This window comes from Typopeltis vanoorti, chromosome 7 (assembly GCF_054136105.1).
Source record: "Typopeltis vanoorti isolate ZY-2024b chromosome 7, IOZ_Tvanoo_1.0, whole genome shotgun sequence".
NCBI lineage: Eukaryota > Metazoa > Arthropoda > Arachnida > Uropygi > Thelyphonidae > Typopeltis > Typopeltis vanoorti.
In genome coordinates, this window is record NC_143555.1 from 55,971,440 (window position 1) to 55,998,509 (window position 27,070).

The following is a 27,070-nucleotide window of genomic DNA, read 5'->3' on the forward strand; positions in this document are numbered from 1 at the left end:
GACATCCCCACTTATTTACCCATTCAGACAGTGTATTCAAGTCCTCTTGCAAAGCTACAGCATCCACACTACTGCTGATAGCTCTGCCCAACTTTGCATCATCTGCAAACAACTGCACATCACTATTCAGACCTCTCCAGATATCATTTACATACAAATTAAACAGCAATGGACCCAAAACAGACCCTTGAGGTACACCACTAGTAACTTTCCTCTTCTGAGATATCGCTCCTCCATAGACAACTCGCTGATACCTATCAGACAACCAATCTGCAATCCAGTGAACCAATCTACTGTTCAGTCCTATCCGTTCCAATTTAATTAGTTGCAATTATGAAATGCTTTTGCAAAATCTAAATATACCACTGTATATGCAAACACCCTTATCCAATGCATTTGTCACTTTATTATAAAAAGTAAGCAGGTTGCTAAAGCACGATTTTCCTTTAGTAAATCCATGCTGGCCACCAAAGAGTATTTTTCTGTTGTCAACCCAATTCTGAACTTTATTGCTAACTAACTTCTCTAATACCTTGACCACAACTCCAGACACACAGACTGGTCTATAATTCAAAGCCTTACTCTTATCACCTCCCTTATGAATTGGAACAATTTTACCCTCTTTCCACTCTTTTGGAACTTGACCCAGTGAGAGACTCATGTTGAAAAGATATACAAAAGCTGTTGTTAACTCTCTGGCACATTCCCTCAAGACACGTGGTGAAATAGCATCAAGTCCCACAGCCTTATTTACATCAGGTCTATTCAATTCCTCATATACCTCCTGTTCACTTACTAACAGTTCCTCCTCCTCCTCTCTCACTGCCTTCAAGTTCTGCATGATGTCACATTCACAAGAATGAAATACCTTTAGAAATTGCTCAATAAATATCTCAACTATATCATCCGCAGCGGTTATCATTCCTCTTTTTTCACCAATCAATCCCATTCTACCATAATCATTCTTTCTTCTACTGGCGACATATCGAAAAAACTCCTTAGGATTTTTTTTTGGCCGCTTTAGCTAACTGCTCATACTGCATTTTTGCTACCCTTATCAAGCTAGTCACTTTTCTCGCCTGCTCTTTGCACTTCTCATGCAACTAGTTGTTATATATACTCATTTTGTGTTTCTTCCATAATAACTTCTTCCATATTGTATACCTTATCTCTTGATTCATCCATTTTACACCCACTCTGTTTACCCTCTTGACCCTTGGAATACACTCTGATATTGCCTCCACCAAATAGTTCTTGAGTATGGCCCAAGCAGCATTGATATTCTTTCCATCCAGTTCCTCATTCCAATTTATTATCGCAAGCTGTTTCCTGAGCTTTTCGTAATTACCAGTCTTATAATTCCACATATATCCCTTTCTAACAGACGTCCTCGAATGACTGGTCACCCTGCACGTGATCACCTCGTGGTCACTCTCACCAACTGGTGGAAGATTTGACACCTCATTTATAATAACATCATCTGATGAGATGATCAAATCCAATACTCTTGATCCTCGTGTACCCTCCGTTACGTGCTGCCTAAGGTAATTATCTTTCAAAAACTCCAAAAATTCATTTTCTTTACCCCCAGATGCAGTCTCTTGCTTCCAGTCTATATTACCATAATTAGTTTTAGTTTAGTTTTATTTTCTTTCATTATCGATGTTTGCGTTATTTTGTAACGAACATTTTTATTCTTTATATTTCTTTGTTTCAATAATTTCTAGATTGTAACTGAAAATAAATAAACTATCATGTATTACTGAAATAGAGAGCCAAAGGCTTATTTATCATACATGTCCTCTAGAACAGCGCTTCCCAAGCTGTGGGCCGCGGTCCCCTTGGGGGCCGCAAGTTTTGTTGAGGGAGCCGTGAAATAATGAAAACAAATTTAAAATTTTAAGACTAAGTATTTATTTATTTTTGAATCTTAAAAGAAACGCATTTAATTTTTATTATTTATTATTTCTTTTATGTTATTTTTTTATATTTTAATGTAAAAAATAACACATTGGTGTTCGTTCACAAATTTTGCTTCCTGCGTATTTCGTCGCTTAATGAATATTAGTAAATATATGCTTATTCATATAAGTTTCATTTCAAAGGTAAGAAGCAAAAAAAGCTTTCACACGCAAAATCTTGAATATAAACTGTATTAAATATAAATACAATAAATATTATAATAATATATGTCTGTATTACGATTTTTTTTTCGATGGGGGGGCGTAAAATATTTTAATTTTTCCGGATGCACAGAGTAAGCCTGATGCACAGAGCAGACAAGACTCCCTACCCCCTGGATCCTAGTCGAAATCTCAAAAGCCCAGAAAGATATATACGACCTCCAAACTATCTGCGACCTAATTATAAAAGTAAAATCTCTGAGACGCAGATCCACAACAACACAATGTCACAGAAGTTCGGTCGTGCACAGCGATACTGCAAAGCAGAATTCCGATGTGTGAAATGTTGAGGAAAACACGCCACACTAGAATGCAAGAAACCACGCACCCAGCCAGCGAAATGTGCTAACTGCGGGGACCACACCCCGCCAACTACAGAAGGTGTACAGCACATCCCCAAAACCAGAAGATACAACCCCAAAGCAGCCAGCCCATACAAGAAAGCAGACCCACCCAACAAATCACAGCCTCCACAACAAACAGAAGAACATATGCAGAAGTTGCAAAACCAACCCAACAACAAGACTCCAAATCCAAAACAAACCACCCACAGCAAACCAGCAAGACTAATCTCCTCAACATGGCAAGCTGCATAGGAGAGATGCTTGCAGAACTCCGACAAAGTGACCCAACACAAGAGGCCAAGGACATCATTTTAAAACACACAGATTTTATTCTCTGCAATCCTTAATGGATAAAAGCAAAGTAAAACCCAACTCTCTACAAATCATCAGCTGGAATGCTAACGGACTACCCAACAAAGCAATAGAACTACAGGAATTCGCGGCAGAAACCCAAGCAGACATCATCTTAGTAAATGAAACACACGTGCGTCCATTTGACAAGACAAGAATCAACAACTACACCATGTACCGCACAGACAGAACCTATGCAAGAAGAGGAGGAACTGCCATCTTCATTAAAAGAAGTATAAAACAACGCAACACCTCAAAACAGAACACATGGAAACAACAGGAATTGAAATACACATGGAGAACACAAGCGTGTTATGGTATTTGCAGCATACATCCACCCAAATAAAAAACTCCTAGAATCAGACTAGGACGAAATACTAAATGCAGGTAAAGCAGTAATCGTAGCTGGCAATTTTAATGCCAAACATTCAGCCTGGAATAGCAGAAATTCAAATATCAATGGAAGAATACTTAACTGTTATACTACTTCACGAAACTTAGCAGTAATAGGACCCACAGAACCCACACACACTACGGAGCAACCGGACGTCCTGATGTACTTTGATATAGCTATATTAAAAAACACAGCGCACAGCTATCAAATACAGTCAACGAATTAAGTTCTGATCACAACCCCATCATATTGCAACTAGGCATCACACAAGATTTAACGGAAAATACCTCCACCTTTATAAACTGGAAACAACTTCCCTCAGCCTTCCAGGAAATTCTCCCAGTACCACATATAATATCCACTGAAGACACAGAAAAAGCAGTAAAAACCTTTGAAAAGCAAGTACTAACAGCAGTATCACAGGTAACATACAACCAAATGCGCACCACCAAATAAACTCCCAGAGGACATAAAATATCTTATCCGAGAGAAAAACAGATTAAGAAGAAAATATCACAGAACACTGAATCCCGCAGATAAGCGGGCAGTTAACACCAGGTTCGATATGCCCTAAAGGATCACCGTAACGAACTCTGAAATAACAAAATACAGCAATTAAACACAGAGGATCAATCATTGTGGAGAATGATGAGATCACTTCGTTCAAAACGTAACACTCTTCCCCCAATCCAAGGAGAATATAGAAACGTATACAGTGATGAGGAAAAGGTAGAAGTATTTGCATACAGCTTAGAAAGACAATGCAGTCCCAATTATGCCAATGTAGATTTAAGCTTCATAAGAAAAATCCACATCCAAGTGCGTAAAATAACTCAAAACGCCTCACTCCAATATAACAACAAATCCGTGTCACCAACAGAAATATATGACATCATAGGAAAACTAAACAACAAAAAGGCTCCGGGTCCAAATGGTATAAAACGCCTCACTCCAATATAACAACAAATCCGTGTCACCAACAGAAATATATGACATCATAGGAAAACTAAACAACAAAATGGCTCCGGGTCCAAATGGTATAAGGAACAATGCTCAAGCTACTCCCACGTAAAGGGGTTATACATCTGGTAGCCATCACCAATGGCATCCTTCGGCTAAATTATTTCCCAGAGCGATGGAAGCTTGCAGATGTCTTCCTAATTCCAAAACCTGGGAAAAATGCACAATTCCCACAGAACTATCGGCCTATCAGCCTTCTATCATGTGTAGGCAAGATAGCCAAACGCGCTATACTAACACGGGTTCAAGAATCAACAAATAACAACCAAGTCATACAAGACGAGTAATTCGGATTCAGAAAACAGCATTCTACGACCCTCCAAATTTACAGAATCATTGAATACGTCACCGAAGGGTATGAATGGCACCAACATTCTGGCGCAGTCTTCTTGGACATAACACAAGCAGTAACAGAAAATTTTTAACTAAACTAAATGGCATCAGCTCCACAGAAAGGAGAGTCATGGCAGGAGTTCCACAAGGCTCTCTGCTATATCCCATACTCTTCTTCATATACATGGCGGATCTCCCCAAGTTGTCCCCATCCATCACCGCTCTCTATGCCGACGACACAATTATCATAGCCATCCCTCCGTCCACATCTGGCCACAAACAAGCTACAGAGAGCAGTCAACGAATTAGAGGACTGGTACACCAAATAGCGGATTGCCATTAATCCAGGAAAAAGCTCTGCAGTACTTTTCACCAGACATAAAGCAGAACCGAACACAAGCATACAAATGTTTGGAAAAATCATCCCTTGGCACAACTCTACAAAATATCTAGGAGTTCATCTTGACAAACGCCTGAATTTCAAGATATACATAAATAGCATTTCCACCAAAGCAAGTCAGACAATAGCACAGCTATATTCACTTTTGAATAGAAAGAGCTTCCTAAATATAAATAACAAAATCCTCCTCTATAAATCAGTAATAAGACCACAACTCACTTACGCATCACCAACCTGGGGTACATACATCAACAGATTACAGATTCTCCCTTCATGAGAAACCTCCAGTTACACCAGGAAGCCAACCTTCCAGATATGAAGACCTACATGACAGGCATTGCAGAAAAATTCAGATAATCATCCAAATCAGCTAATTCAACAGGCAGCAGACTACAAACCCTCAGATCATTTCAGACAGGCATTGCAGAAAAATTCTTCACGGACACAGATAATCAGCTAATTCAACAGGCAGTAGACTACAAACCCTCAGATCATTTCAAACATAAAAAAACCAAAACCCTCCATCGCAAGATAAAGCTAATACAGCTTACAATGCTCACAATGAGTGGGTAATTTACCCACAATAATCCTCTCATACACAAGCTAAAATCAGATGAAGGGATAAAGAGTCAAGGACTCGGTCCATCTCCCAAAGAAGTTCTAAGCATGAATTCTCCTTACTCCCTGCAGTAAACAATACGCCCTCCATAACAGCAACTATACTGCAGAAACATGAAAAACCATTAGTTTTATCATGTCACTGAATAAGGTTCACAGACATCTGCAGACTGTGTAATATATTTCTCAACAAATAGTGTAATTACAGACAACTGCGAATATAAACACTAACTAAAGAATTACATCTCCCCTCCAAAAGAAACTGCTATATAGACCCGAGCAAAACCTCATGTTGCTGGTGCAACATAAGGTTTTGCTTGAACTACCCCGTCATGAACGCGTTAAAACTAAGAAATATATAGTGAATGCATTTCAGATGTTACGGAAATCGGTTTAAGAGAATTAGCATTTCCATTCAATTGTTGCTTTTTGTTTGGGTCGCGCGATCTTTTGTTAATTCCGCACCAATCATATGCATTTCTTAATAGCTGCTTTTTCTCTACTGGCCTACAATCGCGCACATCTTTCACTTCTCATTAGTAATTTGTCAAGGATTGTTCATTACATATCTCAAGTCTTAAATTACTGGTAATTTTTGCTTGATATAATGGGAAAGAAGATGTCTCTATTTGGGTATATAATTTTGACGTTACACATTTGGGTAGATAATTTTGACGTTGCACTCAAGGAACCTGCTCTTGAGGACAGAAGAAGTGATGGAGAAGAGAAGCTTCTTGGTAAGTCATACCCATTTTTAGTTTTTTTTTTTTTTTCTGAAAACCTTAGTTTCCGAAAATCACCGCATATATCTCGCACCACGATTTTTTAGCTTTAATTTTGGGAAAAAAGTGCGAGTTATTATTATTATTATTATTATTCCTGATACCTCCAAGGAGTCCGAAGACCCATCGCGGGAGGACACCTACAACTGTCTCTACACCTAACCTCTACTACGAATCATCTCCATCAACGCCATCTACCGCCCACCTCCAACACCACCACAACTAGTAATTTTTGCCTGTAAATTGCGTGTGATTTGAAGGGCCGATTTGTATGTATGCGGGATGAAAAACCGGAGTTTCCGGGAGAAAAAACCCTGCTACCTCCGTATGAGATCGGCTAACTCACCTTCGATTGAAATCGACCAGATAAAGATTCCTCCCGTCGCGACGAGAATCGAACTTAGGCCTGTTCCAATCGAAGGGCGCAATGTACCGTCGTTCTTCCAATTGCGCTACGGAGGCGCTTATAATCGAGTAAATACGGTAATTTTTTTAGCTTTCGAATTCTTAAGTGTGGATCATTGGTTAAAGACTGGATTTATAAAATGCACAAAAGAGAGCAATATGGCAGATATAGAAATAAGCAATTTCACTCCTCTCATTGATGATAAATTATTTATATTAAGTAAAAATGTATATTATCTTTATAAATTTTGTTTTATTAAAAATACATCTTTTATTTTGTTTAAATGTACATCTAAATTCAAATAAAACAGATATTTACAATGAAATATATTTTTATTTCATCATTATCATCATCATACGTATCAAGGATTTAGGCCTAGCATGGCCTGTTCCGGCCTTAGAAGTCATCGTTGAATCGTTTAAGAGGACGTCCTGGTTTTCTTTTTCCTAATGGCTTGTACTGTAAGGCTTGTTTTGGTAATCTTTCTGTTTTCATTCTTTGAACGTGTTCCATCCATTTATGTTTATATTTTTTAATTTTTTCTATTACTGGTTCTTGGTTTAATTCTTTCATAATATCTTCGTTTCTTTTGTGATCAAATAGGGTATACTTTGCAGTTTTTCTCATAAAATTAATTTCTGCTGTTGTTGATCTCTGTTTGTCTTTTTGTTTTATTGTCCAGATTTCGCTTCCATACATTAAGACCGGTAAGGCTAATGTATTGTATACTTTTAGCCTGGTTTGTTTTTGAACTAGGTTTGGTTTAAATATAGAGTTAATTACACCTGTTATTTTTAAATATTTTGCAATTTTTATATCTTTTTCATTTTCATATGTGATCTTACATCCTAGGTAGTTAAATGAATTCACCTGTTCTAAGATCTTGTTATCTATTACTATTTTAGTTCTTGCTGGATCTTGTCCTTTAAAGGCCATAGTTTTTGATTTTTCCGTTGATATTATCATACCATAATCTTTGGATATCTCATTTAGATTTAAAATAGCTTTCTGTAAGTTATCTTCAGAATTTGTAATTATTATTTGGTCGTCTGCAAAGAGGAGAGTGTTTAAGTTAACCGTAGGTGAAAGTTTAATTCCTTGATGTAAATTTTTACTCCATTTTATTATTATTTCATTTAAGTAGATATTAAAAAGAGTTGCTGAGAGGGGACATCCCTGTCGGACCCCTTGGTTTATCTCTCTTGTATATGATAGCTCGTGATTTAATCTTATTTGTATTTGATTATTTTCATATATACTTGTGATAGCTTTTAGGATATTATTTGTTATTTGTCTTTCTTTTAATATGTTAAATAATATGTTTCATTTAACTTTGTCAAATGCTTTTTCAAAGTCAATAAATGCAATATGTGTTTCTAAATTATATTCTCTTCTTTTCTCTATTATTAATTTTAGGCAAAAGGCTGGGTCCATACATGATCATCCTTTTCTAAATCCATTCTGTACCTCTAGAATAAAGTTTTCGGAATATTTCATTAGTTTGTTATTTAAGATTCTGCTATATATTTTGTAACAGGAATTTAGTATACTGATACCTCTATAGTTTTTAGGGTCATCTCTATTACCTTTCTTAAAGATAGGAATCACAATTGCTTTTTTCCATTCTATTGGGGTGATACCAGTTGAGTAAATTTTATTTAAAAATAAGAAGAATCTTTCTTTGAATCTTGTTCCTGCATATTTATGTAGTTCTGAACCTAGCTTATCTTCTCCAGGTGATTTTCCGTTTCTTGTTTCTTTCAGGCTGATTTCTAATTCTTCTTCAGTTCTTTCCTTTTCATTTTCGTTAATTGTTTGCCAGTTGTCTTTTTTAAAATATTTGTCTGTCCACAGTTCTGTGTAGTAATTTAGAAATTCTTCTAATTTCAATTCAGTGTTTAATTTTATATTTTCTTTGGTATCTGCATTTATGTGTTTCAAAATCTTATATACATTGGGTCTTATTTTATATAAATCATGTTCTAAATTAGAAACAAATTTATTCCATGATTCTCTATGTTTTTTCTGACTTCTCTTTTAGCTATGGCTCTTATTCTTTTATATTCTATTTCATCTTCTAATCATTTACTGCTTAACCATTTGTGATAGGCTTCTTTTTTCTTTTTGATTATTTCTTTGATTGTATCATCCCAGATCTTCAGTTTTTTTCTTTTATTGAATTTTTTGGTATTTCCTAAGCTTTCATTTGCTGCTGCATTTAGTATCGTTTTTATATTAAGCCATTCTATTTCTATTTCTTCATTTTGTTTTATTTTATCTAGATATTGGTTAATTCTTTGTTCATATAGCCATTGTACATTTGTGTCATTCAATAGTCTAGTTTTATAAACAAATGTTTCAATTTTTCTTTCTGTTCTTGTTACTTGTAGCCATTTAGGTGGTAATCTTAATTTTATTTTAACAAGGAAGTGGTCACTGCTTATTTCATATCCTCTGTGAACTCTAACATCTAGTGAAAATTTTGATGTCTTTTCATTTAATATGAAGTAATCTAATATTGATTTCCATCCTCTTGCTGCCCAGGTATTTTTAGGTTATTATAAACTACAAAGTCAATCAATTTTTTACCATTTCTGTTTAGAGTGTGTTCTCCATGTATTCCTATATTATTATTAATTTTCGTGTTTCCAATTCTTGCATTTAAGTCTCCTGCTAAAATTACGTAATCATTTTTATTTATTTTATTATATATGTTTTGTAGCTGATTATAAAAATCAGTATTATCCTGTTCTCTTCCTTCTTCTGGGGCATATAAACCAATTATTGTTAAATATCCTCTATCTATTTTTATTCTAGCTTCTATTATTCTTTCATTCCATAATTTATAATGTTTTAACTGTTTTGAAAGGGAGTTACGAATCCAAATCATGACTCCTGCTTGTGCTCTTTGGTCTCTGTCGACTCCACTGTATATCACATTAAAATTTTCAGTTCTCATAGTTCCTTTTAATTTCTTTTTTGTTTCAGTGATTACTGCTATTTTAAAATTTCTTTCATTTAATAGTTGGTCTAATTCTATTTCTTTATATGCTATTCCTCTTCCATTCCAGTTTGCTATGTGTATTATATTTTGTCGTTTCTATTTTCGTTTTCCCTTTTCCATTCCAGGGTCGTTTCCCACAGATTCAATCCGATTATCTTTTTCTGTCAGCTTACAAGTAGGATTATGTTCTCCATGTCAGGGGACTAGCCTGACGATGGAATAATTGAGTGGTTGGGCTGCTACCTTAAGGCTTCTGAACTAGCCTTCTTCCGAATTTAAACCCATAGGAGGAATAGGATATATTGAAGGGGAAAGAGTAGATTATATTACAACTATGCCCTCTCTATAAACCTTACTATATTTGTTCTATAATCTACTCTTTCCCCTTCAATATATCCTATTCCTCCTATGGGCCAGAAATGAAAAGACCCCATGGCCCTCGAGTACTCTAATAGCATAAGGGTCGTAAAGTAAGACGAGTTGGCTGATAAGGCCTTATAGGAAAGATTAAAGTAAGTGGATCTTCCTCAAAGTAGAAGAAGGAGAGGATAGATCCAGCTAGGGGTCCATGGGAGTGCCGCTTCCCTTACAATCAAGATGATTGCCCCTTATGGCCCTGTTGGTCCACGCGTCCTTATTCAGTATATTCGGACCACCCCACCATATATATATATATATATATATATATATATATATATATATATATATATATATATATATATATATATATATACACACACACACGCACGCGCATGTACACACACACATGGTGGACTCCCCTATCCGCCACCCAGGGGATGCGCTCTCTAGGGGTTACAGGGTCCCCTGAGAGTATATATTATATTTTTATTTATTTATTATTATTATTATTTTGATCAGAGTATTTTGATAAGGTACTTGGTAATAATGAAAATTAAAGAAGGGGTACACGGATATCTGAAGTTTCAGAAACACTGATCTATCCAAACATTTAGTCTGAAACACAGGTGTATATTACGCTGTTTGTTTTGTTTTCTTAAATTCTGCTTCAAATTTGGATAGACGAAACAGGTTGATATCCACTGACATTTTTTTCAGCGTCATTTCAATTTTGAATGTGAAACATATTGAGTGTATTGTGTATTCTGTGTTTAAGTGACTTTGGACAATTTTTGACTTTGTTTTTAATTGTGTACTTATTTTTGATTTTTGATAGACAAATAAAATTTTAAAAATAATAGTTTACAAATTATAAACATATTAATTAGAGGCGCATTTTGCTAAAATGCCAAAATCGCTCGTGGCAGCATACTTTACATCTTACATTGCCCTCAATAATTATAGTTTACCTTTAATTATCAAATTTTCAAATTATTGTATAAATTAATTATTTATAGTAAAAATCCGTTGAAGGCAACTATTTTAAATCGATTTTTTTAAATAAAATTTAATTGTTTTAAAACTCTTAAAAATAAGAAATTAACTCAAAATTAATAATTAATAGATAAAGAATAATTTATCAATACGAAATTTATTGTCACTTAGATCAGTATTTTGAAAGAGAAAAAGTTATCAGGCGCTACTTCTCTCAAAAGGAAAAGAGAAAAGTAAGAGCAAGTAAAGAAAGCAACAAGTGATATAAGGAGATTTGGAATTTTCTTTATGTGAGCAAGGTGAGCACACCTTGCTCACACAAAGGGAATCAGGAGCAGGTTTTTTGCATGGAGAGTGGTGAGTGATTGGAATGCATTGCCCGAGAGTGGGGTGAACGCAGAGACAGTAAATATATTTAAGGTGCGGTATGATAAGCTATGTGTATAATAGTGGGCCTCCCATGATGAGTCTTTGACTCCATGAAGGTTTTTATAATAATAATAATAATTATTATTATTATTATTATATTATAATTAATAATAATAATAATAATTATTATTATTATATTATAATTAATAATAATAATTATTATTATTATTATCAGTGGATGTGGCGTTTGCACACCATCGCGCTAGGCCGCACGAAGGAAGTCTTGGTTTCGAGTCTAGTCGGCGACTAGAGGAAATTTTTCTAAGCCTTTTTTCGACCGGTTCCCGAGTTAGTCGATCTCTGGCACGGGCAAGCAGGTTTTTCCTCCCGGAAACTCGGGTTTTTCGTCCTGTAAAACTCAAGAAAATCGACCGTAGAACCCACATTATTTCAGACATTAAATATATTGTGTTAGGGTTAGAGACCACGAGATGGCGGCACATTTGAGCCGTCTCTCTTCACTGCGTACCGCTTAATTAGTGATAGCCTTGGGCCATCTGTCTCTGATTGGGTACCAGTGGAGATTGAACTGCCCACTCAGTCTCCAAAAGTTAGATAGGGCTAAATGGCCTCGCCTACTCCCGTATATACGGGAATATAAAGGCGTTAGCTGATTTTTTTTTTTTTGATCGCTGACATATCCGCAAAATTTTCTTTCATGCCAGTTCGCTATCCCTGTATTAATGTGTATTATATTATTAGCTTGCTGAATGAATTTTGTTAGTTCGTATTTATGAAGGTACTTGTCCAATTCAATTATTGATGTATTAGTAAAATGAGGTTCTCCTGCTGAATCAAAAGAGACTTTTTTCCTACGCGATGAACATAATAGAAGTTTTCATGTATCGCATTATTATAGGATTTTGAGTAACAGAGAAACCATTAAAAGATCTTGGTTAATATACTCAAGTTCAAAAAATGTAGTATTTTGTTTCTGCTGCAAATTAATTTCTAATATTCGAACTATGAACTTAATTTCGGAAGGAAATAACGATTGGAAACATATTTCCCAAGTTCTTCAGCGCCATGAAAAATCTCAAGAACATTTTAATAATTTTGAAAAATGGATTGATTTGGAAAAGCGTTTAAAATATGAAACTACAATTGATCAACATCAGCTAAAATTACTCAAAAAAGAACAAGAACACTGGATGCATGTTTCAAAAAGCATAATATCGGTTATTAAATTTCTTGCAAAAGAAAACATAGCGTTCAGAGAAAGTTCGGATATTTTATATACAAATAATAATGGAAAAGTTTTAAAACTGATTGAATTATTCGCCGAATTTGACAGCGTATTACAAAAACATGTAGAACGCATAAAAAACAATGAAATTCACGTTCATTATTTAGGGAAATGTATACAAAACGAAATCATTAATATATTGAGTAATGAAATAAAAAAGAAATTGTATCTAAAATAATGAACGCAAAGTATTTTTCAGTAATTGTTGATTGCACCACTGATATTTCGCGGCAGGAGGAAATGTCCTTAATTGTAAGATATGTCTCTATAAAAGAAAAAAAATGAAGAAACCCAAGATATTATACTTTGCTCATAACTTTGCTCTAAATATTGGATTGAATGCTGATTTTCCAACTAACGACAGGAACACGAACTCGACATGTAAAAACTCAATTCGATTATGAATTTCCTGACGAATCAATTACTAATTTTGAGCGACAGTTTCAAATTAATTATTTTAATGTAATTCTTGATTCAGCAATAACATCAATTACTGAGAGATTTGAACAGCTAAATAAATATGAATCAATTTTTGGGTTTCTCTTTAACATTGATAACTTAAAATTTGATAATGATACAGTAAAAAAAAAGCTTGTTTCGACTTGGAAACTGTTCTATCTGATGGTGATCAAAAAGATATTTCAGCAATAGATTTATTAGATGAATTAAAGATATTCTCTCGGAAGATATCAAATAATTATTATCCCAAAGAAGTATTAAATTATATTTGTGCAAATAACTGCATAAGTCTTTTTCCTAATGTGCACACATCACTACGAATTTTTTAAACAAATCCCAACTACAGTTGCAAGTGCAGAGCGCAGTTTTTCTAAATTAAGACATCAAAAATTATTTGAGGTCCACAATGTCCCAAGAGAGATTAGATGGCTTAGCCACTTTATCTATTGAACGTGATATAGCCGAGACATTAGATCTAGAAAAAATAGTAAAGTCTTTTGCCGAAATTAAGGCTAGAAAGGTTTCTTTTTTAAAATAATTAAAACTGTTAATTCTTAATTTAGATTTTTTCATATTTTGTCATGTTTAATGTGATTTATGTAATATTTATAAATTGTATTAAAATTATGTACTCATTATATAATAAGCAAAATTATTTTATTTATTCACTATATATGTGTGTGTGTGTGTGTGTGTGTGTGTGTGTGTGTGTGTGTGTGTGTGTGTGTGTGTGTGTGTGTGTGTGTGTGTGTGTGTGTGTGTGTGTGTGTGTGTGTGTGTGTGTGTGTGTGTGTGTGTGTGTGTGTGTGTGTGTTAAAGATACCAAGCTTTTTTAAACCTGGTTATTACTCCATTTCCCAAGTAAGCAAACAGACAAATAAGTCAAGTGTGCGCCTTCACACATAATGCAAGTCTAAGTGACCCGTAAAGTAGTACAAGTGTAGGCAACTCGTGGTAAAGTTGGAATAAGCTCTGATCACTATTCTTAATATTTATTCTTAATGCAAAGCCCATCTCCTTGAGGAGATATATGATGCTATGCATTAAAGGCAAGGGGCCAATACCCAGACCTGTTTCGACCATTATTGAGGTCTCATAAGTGGGAGCCAGGCTATGAAATACCAAAGTTAAGTAATACAGAGCTTATAAGTATTTTACCAAAACACGTTACCAAAAGGTGCTTGGACCTTATTAAATAAAAATCTCAGGATGAGAGATAGATGTAGAAAGTTTTTTACCTTGGGTATAATATATGTTAAAGATACCAAACTATTTTAAACCTGGTTATTACTCCATTTCCCAAGTAAACAAACAGACAAATAAGTCAAGTTTGTGCCTGCACATCCTCTCCACCTCCTGGGGAGGAGGTGGAGAGGATCCAGAGGCGAGTGACCAAGATGATAGCAGGTCTATGGAATGAACCTTATGAAAACAGGTTGAAGATTTGTGGATTGCAGAAATTGGTTGACAGGCAGAAAAGGGGAGATATGATTGAGACATTCAAATTGCTTAAGGGTTTCTATAGGATTAATTCAGATGATATTTTTGAAATCAGGACGTGGTGGGAGAACTAGGGGACATCTACGGAAGCTGGGCAAGATTCTGGTTAGCAAGGGTGTTAGAGCTGGGTTCTTTACTTTTAGAGTGGTGAATGAGTGGAATAAGCTGCCAGAGGCTGCTGTGGGTGCTATGACAGTGAATGAGTTCACGGCAAGGCAGTGGCGGCTGATACATAAGCACTGCAGCACCTCCAAAAAAAAAAATGAAAAATGTAAATTTTGTTTGTGTTTATAAATAGTAACAATGCTTACAACATTATATAAATGCAATACAACATGTTAAAGATCACAGCTTATGTTTTGACATTGAATAGTTAATAATTGGAATTGTTCGATTAACGCTTTAGATTACGAAACAAATACACTGCCATCTAACGCACTGTCAATATTGTCACGTTCGACCAATCGCAGCTAGTCTCGCCGATATTCGTTTGCGCTTGTGATTGCACGTTACAAGTCATTCAGACACTGCTCGGTTGGGCAGTGTATCGTATGCTTGCGCGCATTATTTCTGTGAAATACGAAACTTTTATCTGGACAATAAAACAAAAAGACAAACAAAGATTAACAACAGCAGAAATGAAGTTTATGAGAAAAACTGCAAATTTGATCACAAACGAAATGAAGATATTATGAAAGAATTAAACCAAGAACCAGTAATAGAAAAAATTAAAAAATATAAACATAAATGGATGGAACACGTTCAAAGAATGAAAACAGAAAGATTACCAAAACAAGCCTTATAGTACAAGCCATTAGGAAAAAGAAAACCAGGACGTCCTCTTAAACGATTCAACGATGACTTCTAAGGCCGGAACAGGCCATGCTAGGCCTAAATCCTTGATACGTATGATGATGATGATGACGAAACTTTTATTATTGGTGTTTGTTCGTGGTAAGGGTGAAATATTTTTAATAAAGCAATTTTTTAATATGTAAATTTATTTATTAATAAATTTGTTACTGATTAGGAAAAAAAAAATTTATTTTTATTTTGGATGAGAAGTGGTTTCTTTGCATGGAGGATAGTTGAACCATGGAATGCATTGCTTGATGGAGTGGTGAGAGTGAGACCGGTCAATGAGTTCAAGGAGTGGTATGATGGACTTCGTGTTTCTTAGGGGGGGGGGGGACCTCTCCTCGATGAGTCTTTTGACTCCATGGAGGCCTGAATAATAATAATAATATGCAGCACCCCCACTTAAACTTTTCACCGGTCGCCACTGAGGCAAGGTATGGTAGATGCTGTGAGAATGTCCAATAGTTGTGTGGACATGATGTTTAGTGCCTCCCTCGATGAGTCTAAGGACTCCCTGGAGTCGCCCGTAACAATAATAATAATAATAATAATATATAATTTTGACCGAAGGGCGAAAAAAAAAAAATCTTGCTCACACTCAAAAATTTGATCGGGTCGGGCGCTGGGAATAATATTACTTTTTCATTTCAGTTACAAGGTGCACTTCTGTAATCAGAAAAGAATTATTTGCTTTAAAACCATAGCTGAACTGAAGTCTCAAATTAAAAAAATATTAAATGAATTAAAAAAAAAGTAAAAAAAAAATACGTTTCTCGTTAGGTGACACTGATATTTTCACTAGCGAGTTTTGGTTGGTAATGCGCATGCTTAGTGTAGTATACAGCAGTGGTTACAGCTGTTGTGGTTATTCGAGAAATTGTTCTGTTATTTATTCTGTGGAGAGTAAATATTAAACTATACACGTTTGTGTTTTCGAAATACACACAGGGATATACAAAAAGGCATATACATTGTGACATTTATATAATATAATTTATATTTGGCTTTAGATTTATTGAGAGTGAATACACTAAATACTTAAACGATGGACTTCATATCTGGATTTTGGAAAGTTAGTGCTAGGGCGAGAGAAATTTTAACAAATAAAGACGAAACTTCTCCTGAAAAACAAGATGATGTAGTAAAAGAAGAAGAACTGCTTCCAGAAGGTGGAGATATTCAAAAACCTGCCTCATCGTTGAGCCTTGAAACACAGCAGGGTGGATCTGAAGCATCCTCCCCAGAAAGTGAGGGTCCCGATTCCGTTCGAAGTTCAAGTCCTTCTGTTGGAGAAGAAAACGCGAAAGAGAAGACTGATGGTGAGGCCGATCCAGCAGCCACTGTTGGTGCAGGAATAGCTGGAGATTTAAAGGATGTGTCCCATAAAGCAGTAGAATCAGCAAAGTCAATAGGAAGTAAGTAGTCTCAGACTAGGTTTCGATTTTGAAAGGGGAAGAAAAAAAAAGAAAATAATATGCATATTTGTGTGTGTGTGTATTCTCACATCATAGCGTATGATACACAATTAGGCTTGCAATGATTTTGAATATCAAAAGCTCAAGTTATCATAGACAAGCCAAGTGCAATTCTGTTTAAACAAGATAGTTGATTTTGTTGTCTTTTATACTGTAGTTGATTACTTAATAAAAATCGTTATAATTAGCAATTCTAGACCATTCTTTCAAACACGTTAGCTTAACTTATTGATCAATAAACAGAACTTTTTTTTTCATAAATTTGCGTAGGTAATAGTTTTCACGGAGAGCTCAGTAGTCCACTTAAAAAAAATCAGTAAATATGTTAAATATGATTATTTTCATTTATGCGACATTTATTTTCTTTAGTAACTTTAATATGTTGATGTTATCTTTATTTTTTTTTAAATTTTGTTTTTATTAAAAATTTTATTATAGATTTTTTCTATATTCCCGTTATTAAATCTGTATGATGGAAGATGTCTGACCATCAGGCACATGCATATATCAGTATGTCTGAATGTTGATATGTACCATATTAGTTATAATTAATTATAATGATTTAACTTTTACAGTAAATGCTGTCAATAGTAGGATTATCTGACAGTAATTCTTTGTAGGATTATCTAACAATGAAGAAAATTATCTTTGTACATTTGACAAGGAAAAAAGTGACTTCTTAAATGCTGTTTATGAGTGGCAAAAGCATGGGTTAGCATTATCAAGTTATAAAATAAATAAATAAATGAAATGTGCAACTTGATAATATCAAGGTTATAATTCTAGAATTATAACTGCTTGAAACTGCACATTTACATTTTTAATGAAAATGTAAATGAGAAAGCAAAAATAAAAGGTTATGGAAAGGTGTGTGTGTGTGTATATATATATATATATATATATATATATATATATATTTAATGGTGGGCACATAGAAAAGAGGTTGGATGGTCAACCTATAGCACCGTGTATGGGAAGATATCTGGGAAAGGAGGAACTTGCTGCCACAGTGCAATTGGAAGAATAGCAGAACATCGCGCCCTTCGATTGGAAAAGACCTGGGTTTGATCCTCATCGTGATGAGGGTAATCCTTATATGAACTTTTTCAGTTGAAGGTGAGTTAGCTGATCTCATACTGTGGTAGCAGGGTTTTTTTCTCCCAGAAACTCTGGTTTTTCATCCTGCATACAGACAAATCGGCCTTCAGAACACATGTAGTTTATAGACAAAAAATACTGTTAGTGGTGGTGATGAGCGATAGATGGCAGTAGTGTTGTAGTAGGAGAGTTAAGTAGTAGTGGAGAGGATGAGATGTATTTAGTGAAGTAGAGTAGTGTGGCCTCCCATGATGAGTCCTTGGACTCCCTGGGGGTGTGACGTAATAATAATAATAATAACTTGTTCACATTGGATATGAAGACCTGTGCATTGCAATCCTTGAGAAACAAGAGGAAAGGAAGAGAAACTATGAGTATGGAGTTGGACTGTGAAGGGATGTTGGTGATAGCTACACGTTTCAATAGATTTGATAGAGGGGAATTATTGAGGACAGTTCAGATAAGCATTTACCACGGAAATATTTATAGAAGACACATGCAGTATTTGATGGAAGGGCAGATTTGTGATTTGTGCAGGATTAATAGCTGTTCGGGGTAAAGTAATGCCCTGAACAAAAGAGGAATCCTAATTTTTTTGAATGCCAGGGAGACAATGGTGGTAATGTGTTTATGCCAACATAAACACATTACCTGTTGGCTAGGATAACCTGGTTCTTTTTTTATGGGAAATAAAGTAGAATTGTGTTTTGCAGGCATTAAAATTGGCAAGGTTATCCGAGCCCCCATCAAAGAATGGTTTGAGATCAGAATTTAGGCTTGCAGAGGTTGTTGCTCTTTGAATTGTGGTGGTTTATTCGGTGCAAGGTTTATCAAGTGAGGAGGAGGAATGTAGTGTACTGTCATCAGCAAAAATGCATATTGGATTGGTGATCAACTGGAGCAGGTCATTGATGTATACAAGAAAATTGATTATTATTAAATCATGTTCGAGTTATATTTACTAGAATCTTAATATAGTCAGACCACGATGCTCTACATCGTGTATGTGCATTTCTCGAGCGTCATTGACGAAAATACCAGTTTCTGTTCTCGTTTAATTTGAAAGTCATACTGAAGATGCCCATGATAGTAGGGCAAGAATTTTATGCAAATAAAAATTTATACATAAGTTAAATCTGTTTTATGTTACTTATTAACAATCAATGTCTGTTTCATTTACATTATATTTAAAAAGAATTTCATTAATATATAATTATCCTGGTTCACAAGGTATGTTAAGTGAAACAGTGAAAAGTCAGCATTGGTAGAAAGGTTGAGAACAACTGGTCTAGAGGTAAATGACATCTTATAACTTCACTTAAATATTATTTTTCATGCTTCACTGTTTTCTTCTGCTTAGTCCAGAAAATGTAATAAGGTATTATTGTAGTTCAAAGTACATAAGAATGGTTTGGAGATCAGAATTTAGGCTTGCAATGTCAAATTTGGTGGGTTTTTTTTAGTGCGAGGTTTGTCAAGTGAAGAGGAAAGTAGTGCACTGTCATTGGTAAAACTGTATTGGATTGATGGTCAACTGGAGCAGATTATTGATTTATAGAAGAAAGAGAATGGGTGAGAGGACAGAACTTTGCAGAACCCCAACATTGGCTGCATAGTTAGAAGATAGAGAATCATCCACCATTACGTGCAATGTACATTCAGTGGAAAAACTGGTAGCTCAATTGCAGAAGCCATGGGACAAACCAAATAATTGGAGCTTGCTTAATAGGCCTTTGTGCCAGACCTGGTCAAAAGCCTTGAAGATATCAAGTGCAAGCAACCACTTGGGATTCTTCACACTTTTCCATGGTTTTTATCCAGAGGTTAGTGACATAGGTGAGCAGATCTCCTGTTGAACTATTGGCAGATTCTGTACTGGTGGTCATTTATTATTTGAGTAGTTTCAAAGTAGCTTAGGAGTTGGGTGTTGATTGTTCTTTCACTCCATTACTTTTGAGATGACTGAGTTGAGAGAGATTGGGTGATAGTTTGATGGTAGGAATCTGTCGTCCTTCTTGGGAATATGTTGGACATGGGCTAATTTCCAGGATGTAGGCTAGCTGTGTGTGTGTGGAGTAAGAGAACATAAAGAGGTGACATAGAATAGGAGTCAATTCTGGTGCACACATCTTCAAAATTGGAGGAATGCCATCAGGACCAGGGGACTTTTTTGGTATCTAATTTGATTAGAAATTTTCTGATCATTTTCTGGTGAAAGGTCAGAGGCAGCATTGAGCATTGGTTGTTTCTTTGGAATGGTGTTGGATGACATTTACCATAATCATCTATGCAACATTTGAGACAAAATATGATGCAAGGAGATTGACTTTCTCTATGAGTGGATGCCAATGCAGTAGATCATTGGGGTACAGTAGTAGTAGTGTTGTGCAAAATTGTGGTCAGGCTGCTTTGGCAAGAGACAAAAATCTGTGGCTGCTATTTGGGCATAATGCAAGTTTTCTACTTTTGGCTCTTTGGAAATCAGCTTCCAAAGAGCTGATTTGGTTCTTCATTTGTACAGCCTTGGCACATCTTTTGGAAAACCAAGGCTTAGGGAATGGGAATTTAGTGTGGAATTGGGAATATATATTTCCATTCCTGAGAGGATTACTTCAGTGGTTGTTCACGCATATGCTTAGGTTGGAAGATTCCAAGTAACAATCCAAAGGAATGAGGCATCCTACTTGGTGTTCTTATAATACCAGAGGACTCTTTGTCAAGATTGTTTGTGTGGATGAAAAGATAAACACAAGGTTACCGTCTGAAAATGATTTAAAGAGTGATATAACCTTCTCAGTATGTTTGGAGAGAACACTAGTGAAGAAGAGGTCCACAGTGTTTGGAGAGTGATTGGAGTTATCCACTACTCTGATGAACACATGAACAATTTGCATAAGGTCATTTGTGATGGCAAATGTCTCAGAATCTCTGTCCACTTGGAGATTTATGCTGGAGTATCTGCAACTGTGGCTGCTATGTTTCTTTTGACAGATCAGTATCATATGTACTTTATTGCATTCTCAGGATTATTATTATTTATTTTATTTCATTTTATTATTTTTTTTTGCAAATCTCATCCATGAAAAGTTATAACCCATAATACATTTAGTAACCTGCTGTACTCCAAACTGTGACTGTGGAAGTGGGATCCAGACTATCAATCACATTGTGCTTGAGTGCCCTATCTACTCATTCGCAGGCACTAAAGAGGACTTTTTTAAACTGACCTCAGAATCCCTGGAGTGGATCCGAGATTTAAGGATTAAGCTCTGACTCTAATTCTTAAAAACATTAATGATTAAACATTAATTTTTAATGTTTAATCATTTCAACCTATTGTATCCCTTTTTTGTTTTTTTATGTTATTTTATGTAATATGTATGTAATATCCTGAGACCTGTACATCATATGCTAAATCAAATAAATAACCTGCTGTAGAGACCAAAAGTGAAATTTTTTCAAAAATCTGCTTTGGGCAGTTGAAAGGAAAATATTGTGAATCGACTACTACAGTACATTCTTGTGACAAAAAGGTTTCAATAAGAAAATGCATTATTTTCTAAAAGATGTATTTCTGAAGAACCTTCAGCATTTAAGCTAACCAACACTTATTATATCATAGCTTTCTGAAACAAGTTCCTGCAGCATTAAAAATAATAATAATAATAATACTCCTTTCCATATGACTGTTGTCCTACGAAAGGTTCAAAACTTACGATACATCAGGGAGAACTTATTAAAAATAATTAGTGTTATTCACTGCTATTCACTTTCTTCAACTCATTCACACTAGATACACTCGCCGCAAATTCAGACAAAGTCACTCACTGCTCTATTCAAATCATTCTGTCAGTGCTGGATATCAGTAGCATCCCTGATTGCCCTGTGTATCTTGGCATCATCGTCAACAAACAATTGAACATCTCTAAATTATATATTTATTTAGTTTAATCCTTTATCCAAGTGTAAGCAAACAAAGTTTGCACCTGAAATATCTTCAGGACTGGGACAACTCGTGGCAAATGTGGACTAAGTTCTCATCACATTCCTTAGTATCCCATAAGGATACTAAGGAAAGGTCACTGGGAAGGGTCACTACCCAGGCCAGTTTCAACCCTTATTGAGGTCTCTTCAGTGGGATCCAGACCCAGAGGTGATACCAAGGTTGAAGCAATGCAGAACTCATTTTCCATATGCCAGTTGCCAAAAGGTGTCACACCTTATTATTAAATTATTCTGGATTAGAGAAAGATGTTGCAAGTTTTTTTCACTTGGTTAGACTATAAATTATATATTTAGTTTAATCCTTATCTAAGTGTCAACAAACAAAGTTTGTGCTTGAAATATCTTCAGGACTGGGGCAACTCATGGTAAAGGTGGACTAAGTTCTTATCACTTTCCTTAGTATCCTATAATGCAAAGCACATCTCCTTGTGGACATGTATACTGCAATGCATTATGTGAAGGGTCACATAATGCATTGTAGTATGTGAAGGGTCACTATCCCGACCGGTTTTGACCGTTATTGAGGTCTCTTCAGTGGGAGTCAGACCCAGAGGTGATACCAAGGTTGACGCAATGTAGAACTCATATTTCCATATGCCAGTTGCTTCAACCTTGGTATCACCTCTGGATCTGGCTCCCACTGAAGAGACCTCAATAAAGGTCAAAACCGGTCTGGGTAGTGACCCTTCCCATAATGCATAGCAGTATACATGTCCACAAGGAGATGTGCTTTGCATTATGGGATACTAAGGAAAGTGATGAGAACTTAGTCCACCTTTGCCACGAGTTGCCCCAGTCCAGAAGATATTCCAGGTGCAAACTTTGTTTGCTTATACTTGGATAAAGGATTAAACTAAATATATAATTTATAGTCTAACCAAGTGAAAAAAAAACTTCCAATTAAACATCTCCTGTTAGATCTTTCCTGATGTCATTAATATATGGATTGAACATAAATCTTGGGACCTTGTGTGTGTAGGGCTGAATATATAAAAACATATGATGTTCCTTTTTCAGACAAGTTAGCTCCTTTATAGGTGGAATGGGTGATCTGCTAATATTTAATTGAAAGAATATAAGAAACACATCTGTTTTGGACAGTCAAGTCTAGCAGACCATGCTATGGATACTCCCCACAAAAGCAAATGGAAGAAAACATATGCTTTGACATAGTATAAATTATGAGACTTTTCATTATAATCTGAATCTGTAGCTGTTCTTAAAACTCAGCTTAACTTAAGTAAATATGATTGTGTGAAACTCTTCAAAATATGGAAAATTGTGTATCTTAGATCTTCATTTAACATCCATGGCTTTCTACTAGTGTACATAGTGGATGCTCTTCATAGTGTGCATTTTGTAAACATCTGTTCCAGTAAAATACATGTCCCTTTAATTAATAATATGTATTTTATTTGCAATGTATATTCTATGAAATATGATAATATGGAAGTAGCTGAGGATTGATGTAAGTATTTTAGTGTGTGTGTGTGTGTGTAACAAATACTATTGCTTACTGTTGTTGATATTGCAGCATAGCTATTCCAAAACTGAAAGTAAATTCCTTTTGTTGCATGAAACACATTTTGGACCAAGCTAAAGAAAAATTGTGAAAAGTAATATTTTAGTGAAGTTATGTCATTTACCTAGACCAGTGGTTCTCAACCTTTCTGCTGACTTTTCTTTGTTAATGTAACTTGTGACCCAGGATAATTATAACAATGAAATTCCTTTTAAATGTAATGTAAATGAAACATACATTGATTGTTAATAAATAACATAAAATGGATTTAACTTACGTATAAATTTTTATTAGTATAAAATTCTTGCCCTAATCAAAGGCATCTTCAGTATGACTTTCAAATTAAACAACAAGAACAGAAACTGGTATTTTCATGAATGACATGTGCAAAATGCACATACGTGATGTACTGCATCATGGTTTGATTATATTAAGTTTCTAGTAAAAATAACTTGAACAAAATTTAATAATAAATATTTTTCTTTTATACATCAATGACCTGCTCCAGTTGATCACCAATTCAATACACATTTTTGCTGATGACAAGTACACTACATTCGTTCCTTCTCACTTGACAAACCTTGCATCAAATAAAGCACCACAATTCAAAGAGCAGCAACCTCTGCAAGCCTAAATTCTTGTAGATAAAGTTATAAGTTGGTTACACATGACTTTAAATTTTTCAGGAAATGACAATGTATACTAAAATATTAATTAAAAAACTTTAATCAATACCTTCCTATATTTCAGCAATGTTACATTGCCATCTTCTGGGAACATAAAACTATGATATGTGCATGCAGACACTAACAACGAGCAAATGAGGCTGAAGAAGGCAACTGGCGTTGGTCCCAAAGGTGCCCCCCCCCCCCAGCAGACTAAATTGGATTGTCTTGGCTGTTGGGCAGATGTTCTAAGGATGCAAGCAACCTAAATTTGGGGCAGCCACATGCACCCAAATTTATTGAGATTTGGGAAGTTTTTAAGAGCTGAGGCTGATTCCAAGAACAATCTTTCATATTTATATTTGTTACTGTGTAGTAAAGTGGCTTTCTTCCAGCATATTCTGTGGTATGTATCTAGTGCATGGTAAACTGTCCTGCTACGGTCAAATGGGACAGCTAATATCAGGATTTCTGAACACAAAGACTATGCATCCGGTTTCACCAATACAACCACTCAAGACTTTCAGACGATGCATAGATACCCACCACAGAATATGCTGGAAGAAAGCCGCTTTACTACACAGTAGCAAATATAAATATGAAAGATTGTTCTTGGACTCAGCCTCAGCTCTAAAAAACTTCCCAAATCTCAACAAATTTGGGTGCATGAGACTGCCCTAAATTTGAGAAGCTTGCATCCTTAGAACATCAGCCCAACAGCCAAGACAACCCAATTTAGCGCACTGGGGGGGGGGGGTACCTTTAGGACTCTAGCAACTAGGCAATGCTAGTTGCCTTCTTCAGCCTCATTTGCTCGTTGTTAGTGCCTGCATTCACATATCATAGTTTTATGTTCCCAGAAGATGGCAGCGTAACATTGCCAAAATATAGGAAGGTATTGATTAAAGTTTTTTAATTAATTTTAGTATACGTTGTCATTTCCTGAAAAATTTAAAGCCTAAATTCTGATTCCAAAACCATTCTTTGATAGGGCTTGGATAACCTTGTCAATTTTTAATGCCTGCAAAACACAGTTCTGCCTTATTTCTCATAAAAAAAAAAGAACCATATTATCCCAGTCAACACCATTTTAACAACACCCAAATCTCTAAGCAAGACAAGATCCTTTTCCTTCAGATTACCTTGACATGAAGCCTCTCGGTATAAAAACATTACCACCATTGCCTTCTTGGCATCCAAAAAATTAGGATTTCTCTTTCTTCAAGGCATTACTTTATCCCAAATAACCCTGTACAAATCACAAATCTGTCCATCCGTCAAGTACCGCTTGCACATCTGGTGATGTGCCCCCCCCCTCCCCAAGAGCTTCCTAAAAATACTTGATGCAATACAGAAGAGAGCAATCAGACTGATTAAAGACTCATTTCTTACCAACTCACTCTAATCACTTTTGCACAGCCATTTAGTATCTACTGCATGCATCTTGTATAAATATTTCCATGGTAAAAATTCATCAGAACTATCCTCAATAAACCTCTCTTTCTGTCAAATCCATTTAAATGTGCAGTTTCCACACAACATCCCTTCACAGTCCAACTACATACTCATAGATCCCCAGTGGATGAAAGAAAAGGTTAATGATTATTATTATTATTTAGGCCTCCATGGAGTCAAAAGACTCATCGTGGAAGGTCCTTCCTAAGAAACACAAAGTGTATCATACCACTCCTTAAACTCATTGACCCTTCTCACTCTCACTACTCCATCAGGCAATGCATTCCACGTTTCAACCACCCCCATGCATAGAAACCACTCCTCACCCTCTTGCTCACAGTTTCTTTTCGTAACTTCCAGGGATGGCCTCTTGTCATCACTCCTTCCCGCTGTTCAACCAAGTGAAAGAACTCCCCAGTGTCAACCCTGTAACCACCTCTCAACAGTTTAAAAGTCTCAATCATATCACCTCTCCTTCTTCTATCCACCAAACTCTGCAGTCCACATTCCCTCAGCCGATATCCTCATAACCAAAATTGTACAGTCCTGAAACCATCTTTGTCATCCGTCTTTGTACCCTTTCCACAATTAATTTATCCCCTTCAAATTCTGGGGACCAAATCTGAGAACAATAGTCTAAGTGTGGTCTGATCAGAGATTTATACAACGGTATGATAACCCTTTAATCTCTGCAGGTCAGTGTCCTTCTCATTATTGCAGCAATCCTCTGTGTTACCTTTACCACCTTTGCAATATGTCCCCTAAATTTCAGGTTTCTATCAATCATCAAACCCAGATCTTTTGACTCTCCTACTTCCTCCAGTTTAACTCCTCCCATAGAGTATGCAGCGTCCCATCGATGTGTCCCAAACCTCAAGACCTTACATTTTGGTGAATTAAACTGAACTCCCATTCATTTGCCCATCTATCTAGCTTATTCAAATCCTCTTTCAGGGCTACCACATCTGCACTATTACTAATAATCCTTCCCAGCTTTGCATCATCTGCAAACAACTGAATATCCCCTTGCAATCCACTGGCAATGTCATTGATATAAAGGTTAAACAATATAGGTCCTAGTACTGAGCTCTGTGGGACCACACTTGTAACTCTCTGCTTCCTTGAAACTGCTCCACCATACACAACTCTCTGATACCTATCAGACAGCCA

At 35.7% G+C, this 27,070-nt stretch overlaps 1 protein-coding gene across 6 annotated transcripts in view; it reads left to right on the forward strand.

Annotated features, from left to right (window-relative positions):
• Positions 1 to 16,532: 16,532 nt before the first annotated feature.
• The window catches only part of Sap47 (Synapse-associated protein 47kD), a 245,299-nt gene continuing 234,761 nt past the window's right edge, over positions 16,533 to 27,070 (forward strand). For all 6 annotated transcript variants that reach the window (XM_090395268.1, XM_090395269.1, XM_090395271.1 and 3 more), the window contains exon 1: positions 16,533 to 17,095. In XM_090395268.1, the coding sequence (XP_090251394.1) occupies positions 16,726 to 17,095 (370 nt within the window). In that variant the 5' untranslated portion in view covers positions 16,533 to 16,725. The remainder of the gene's footprint in view (positions 17,096 to 27,070) is intronic.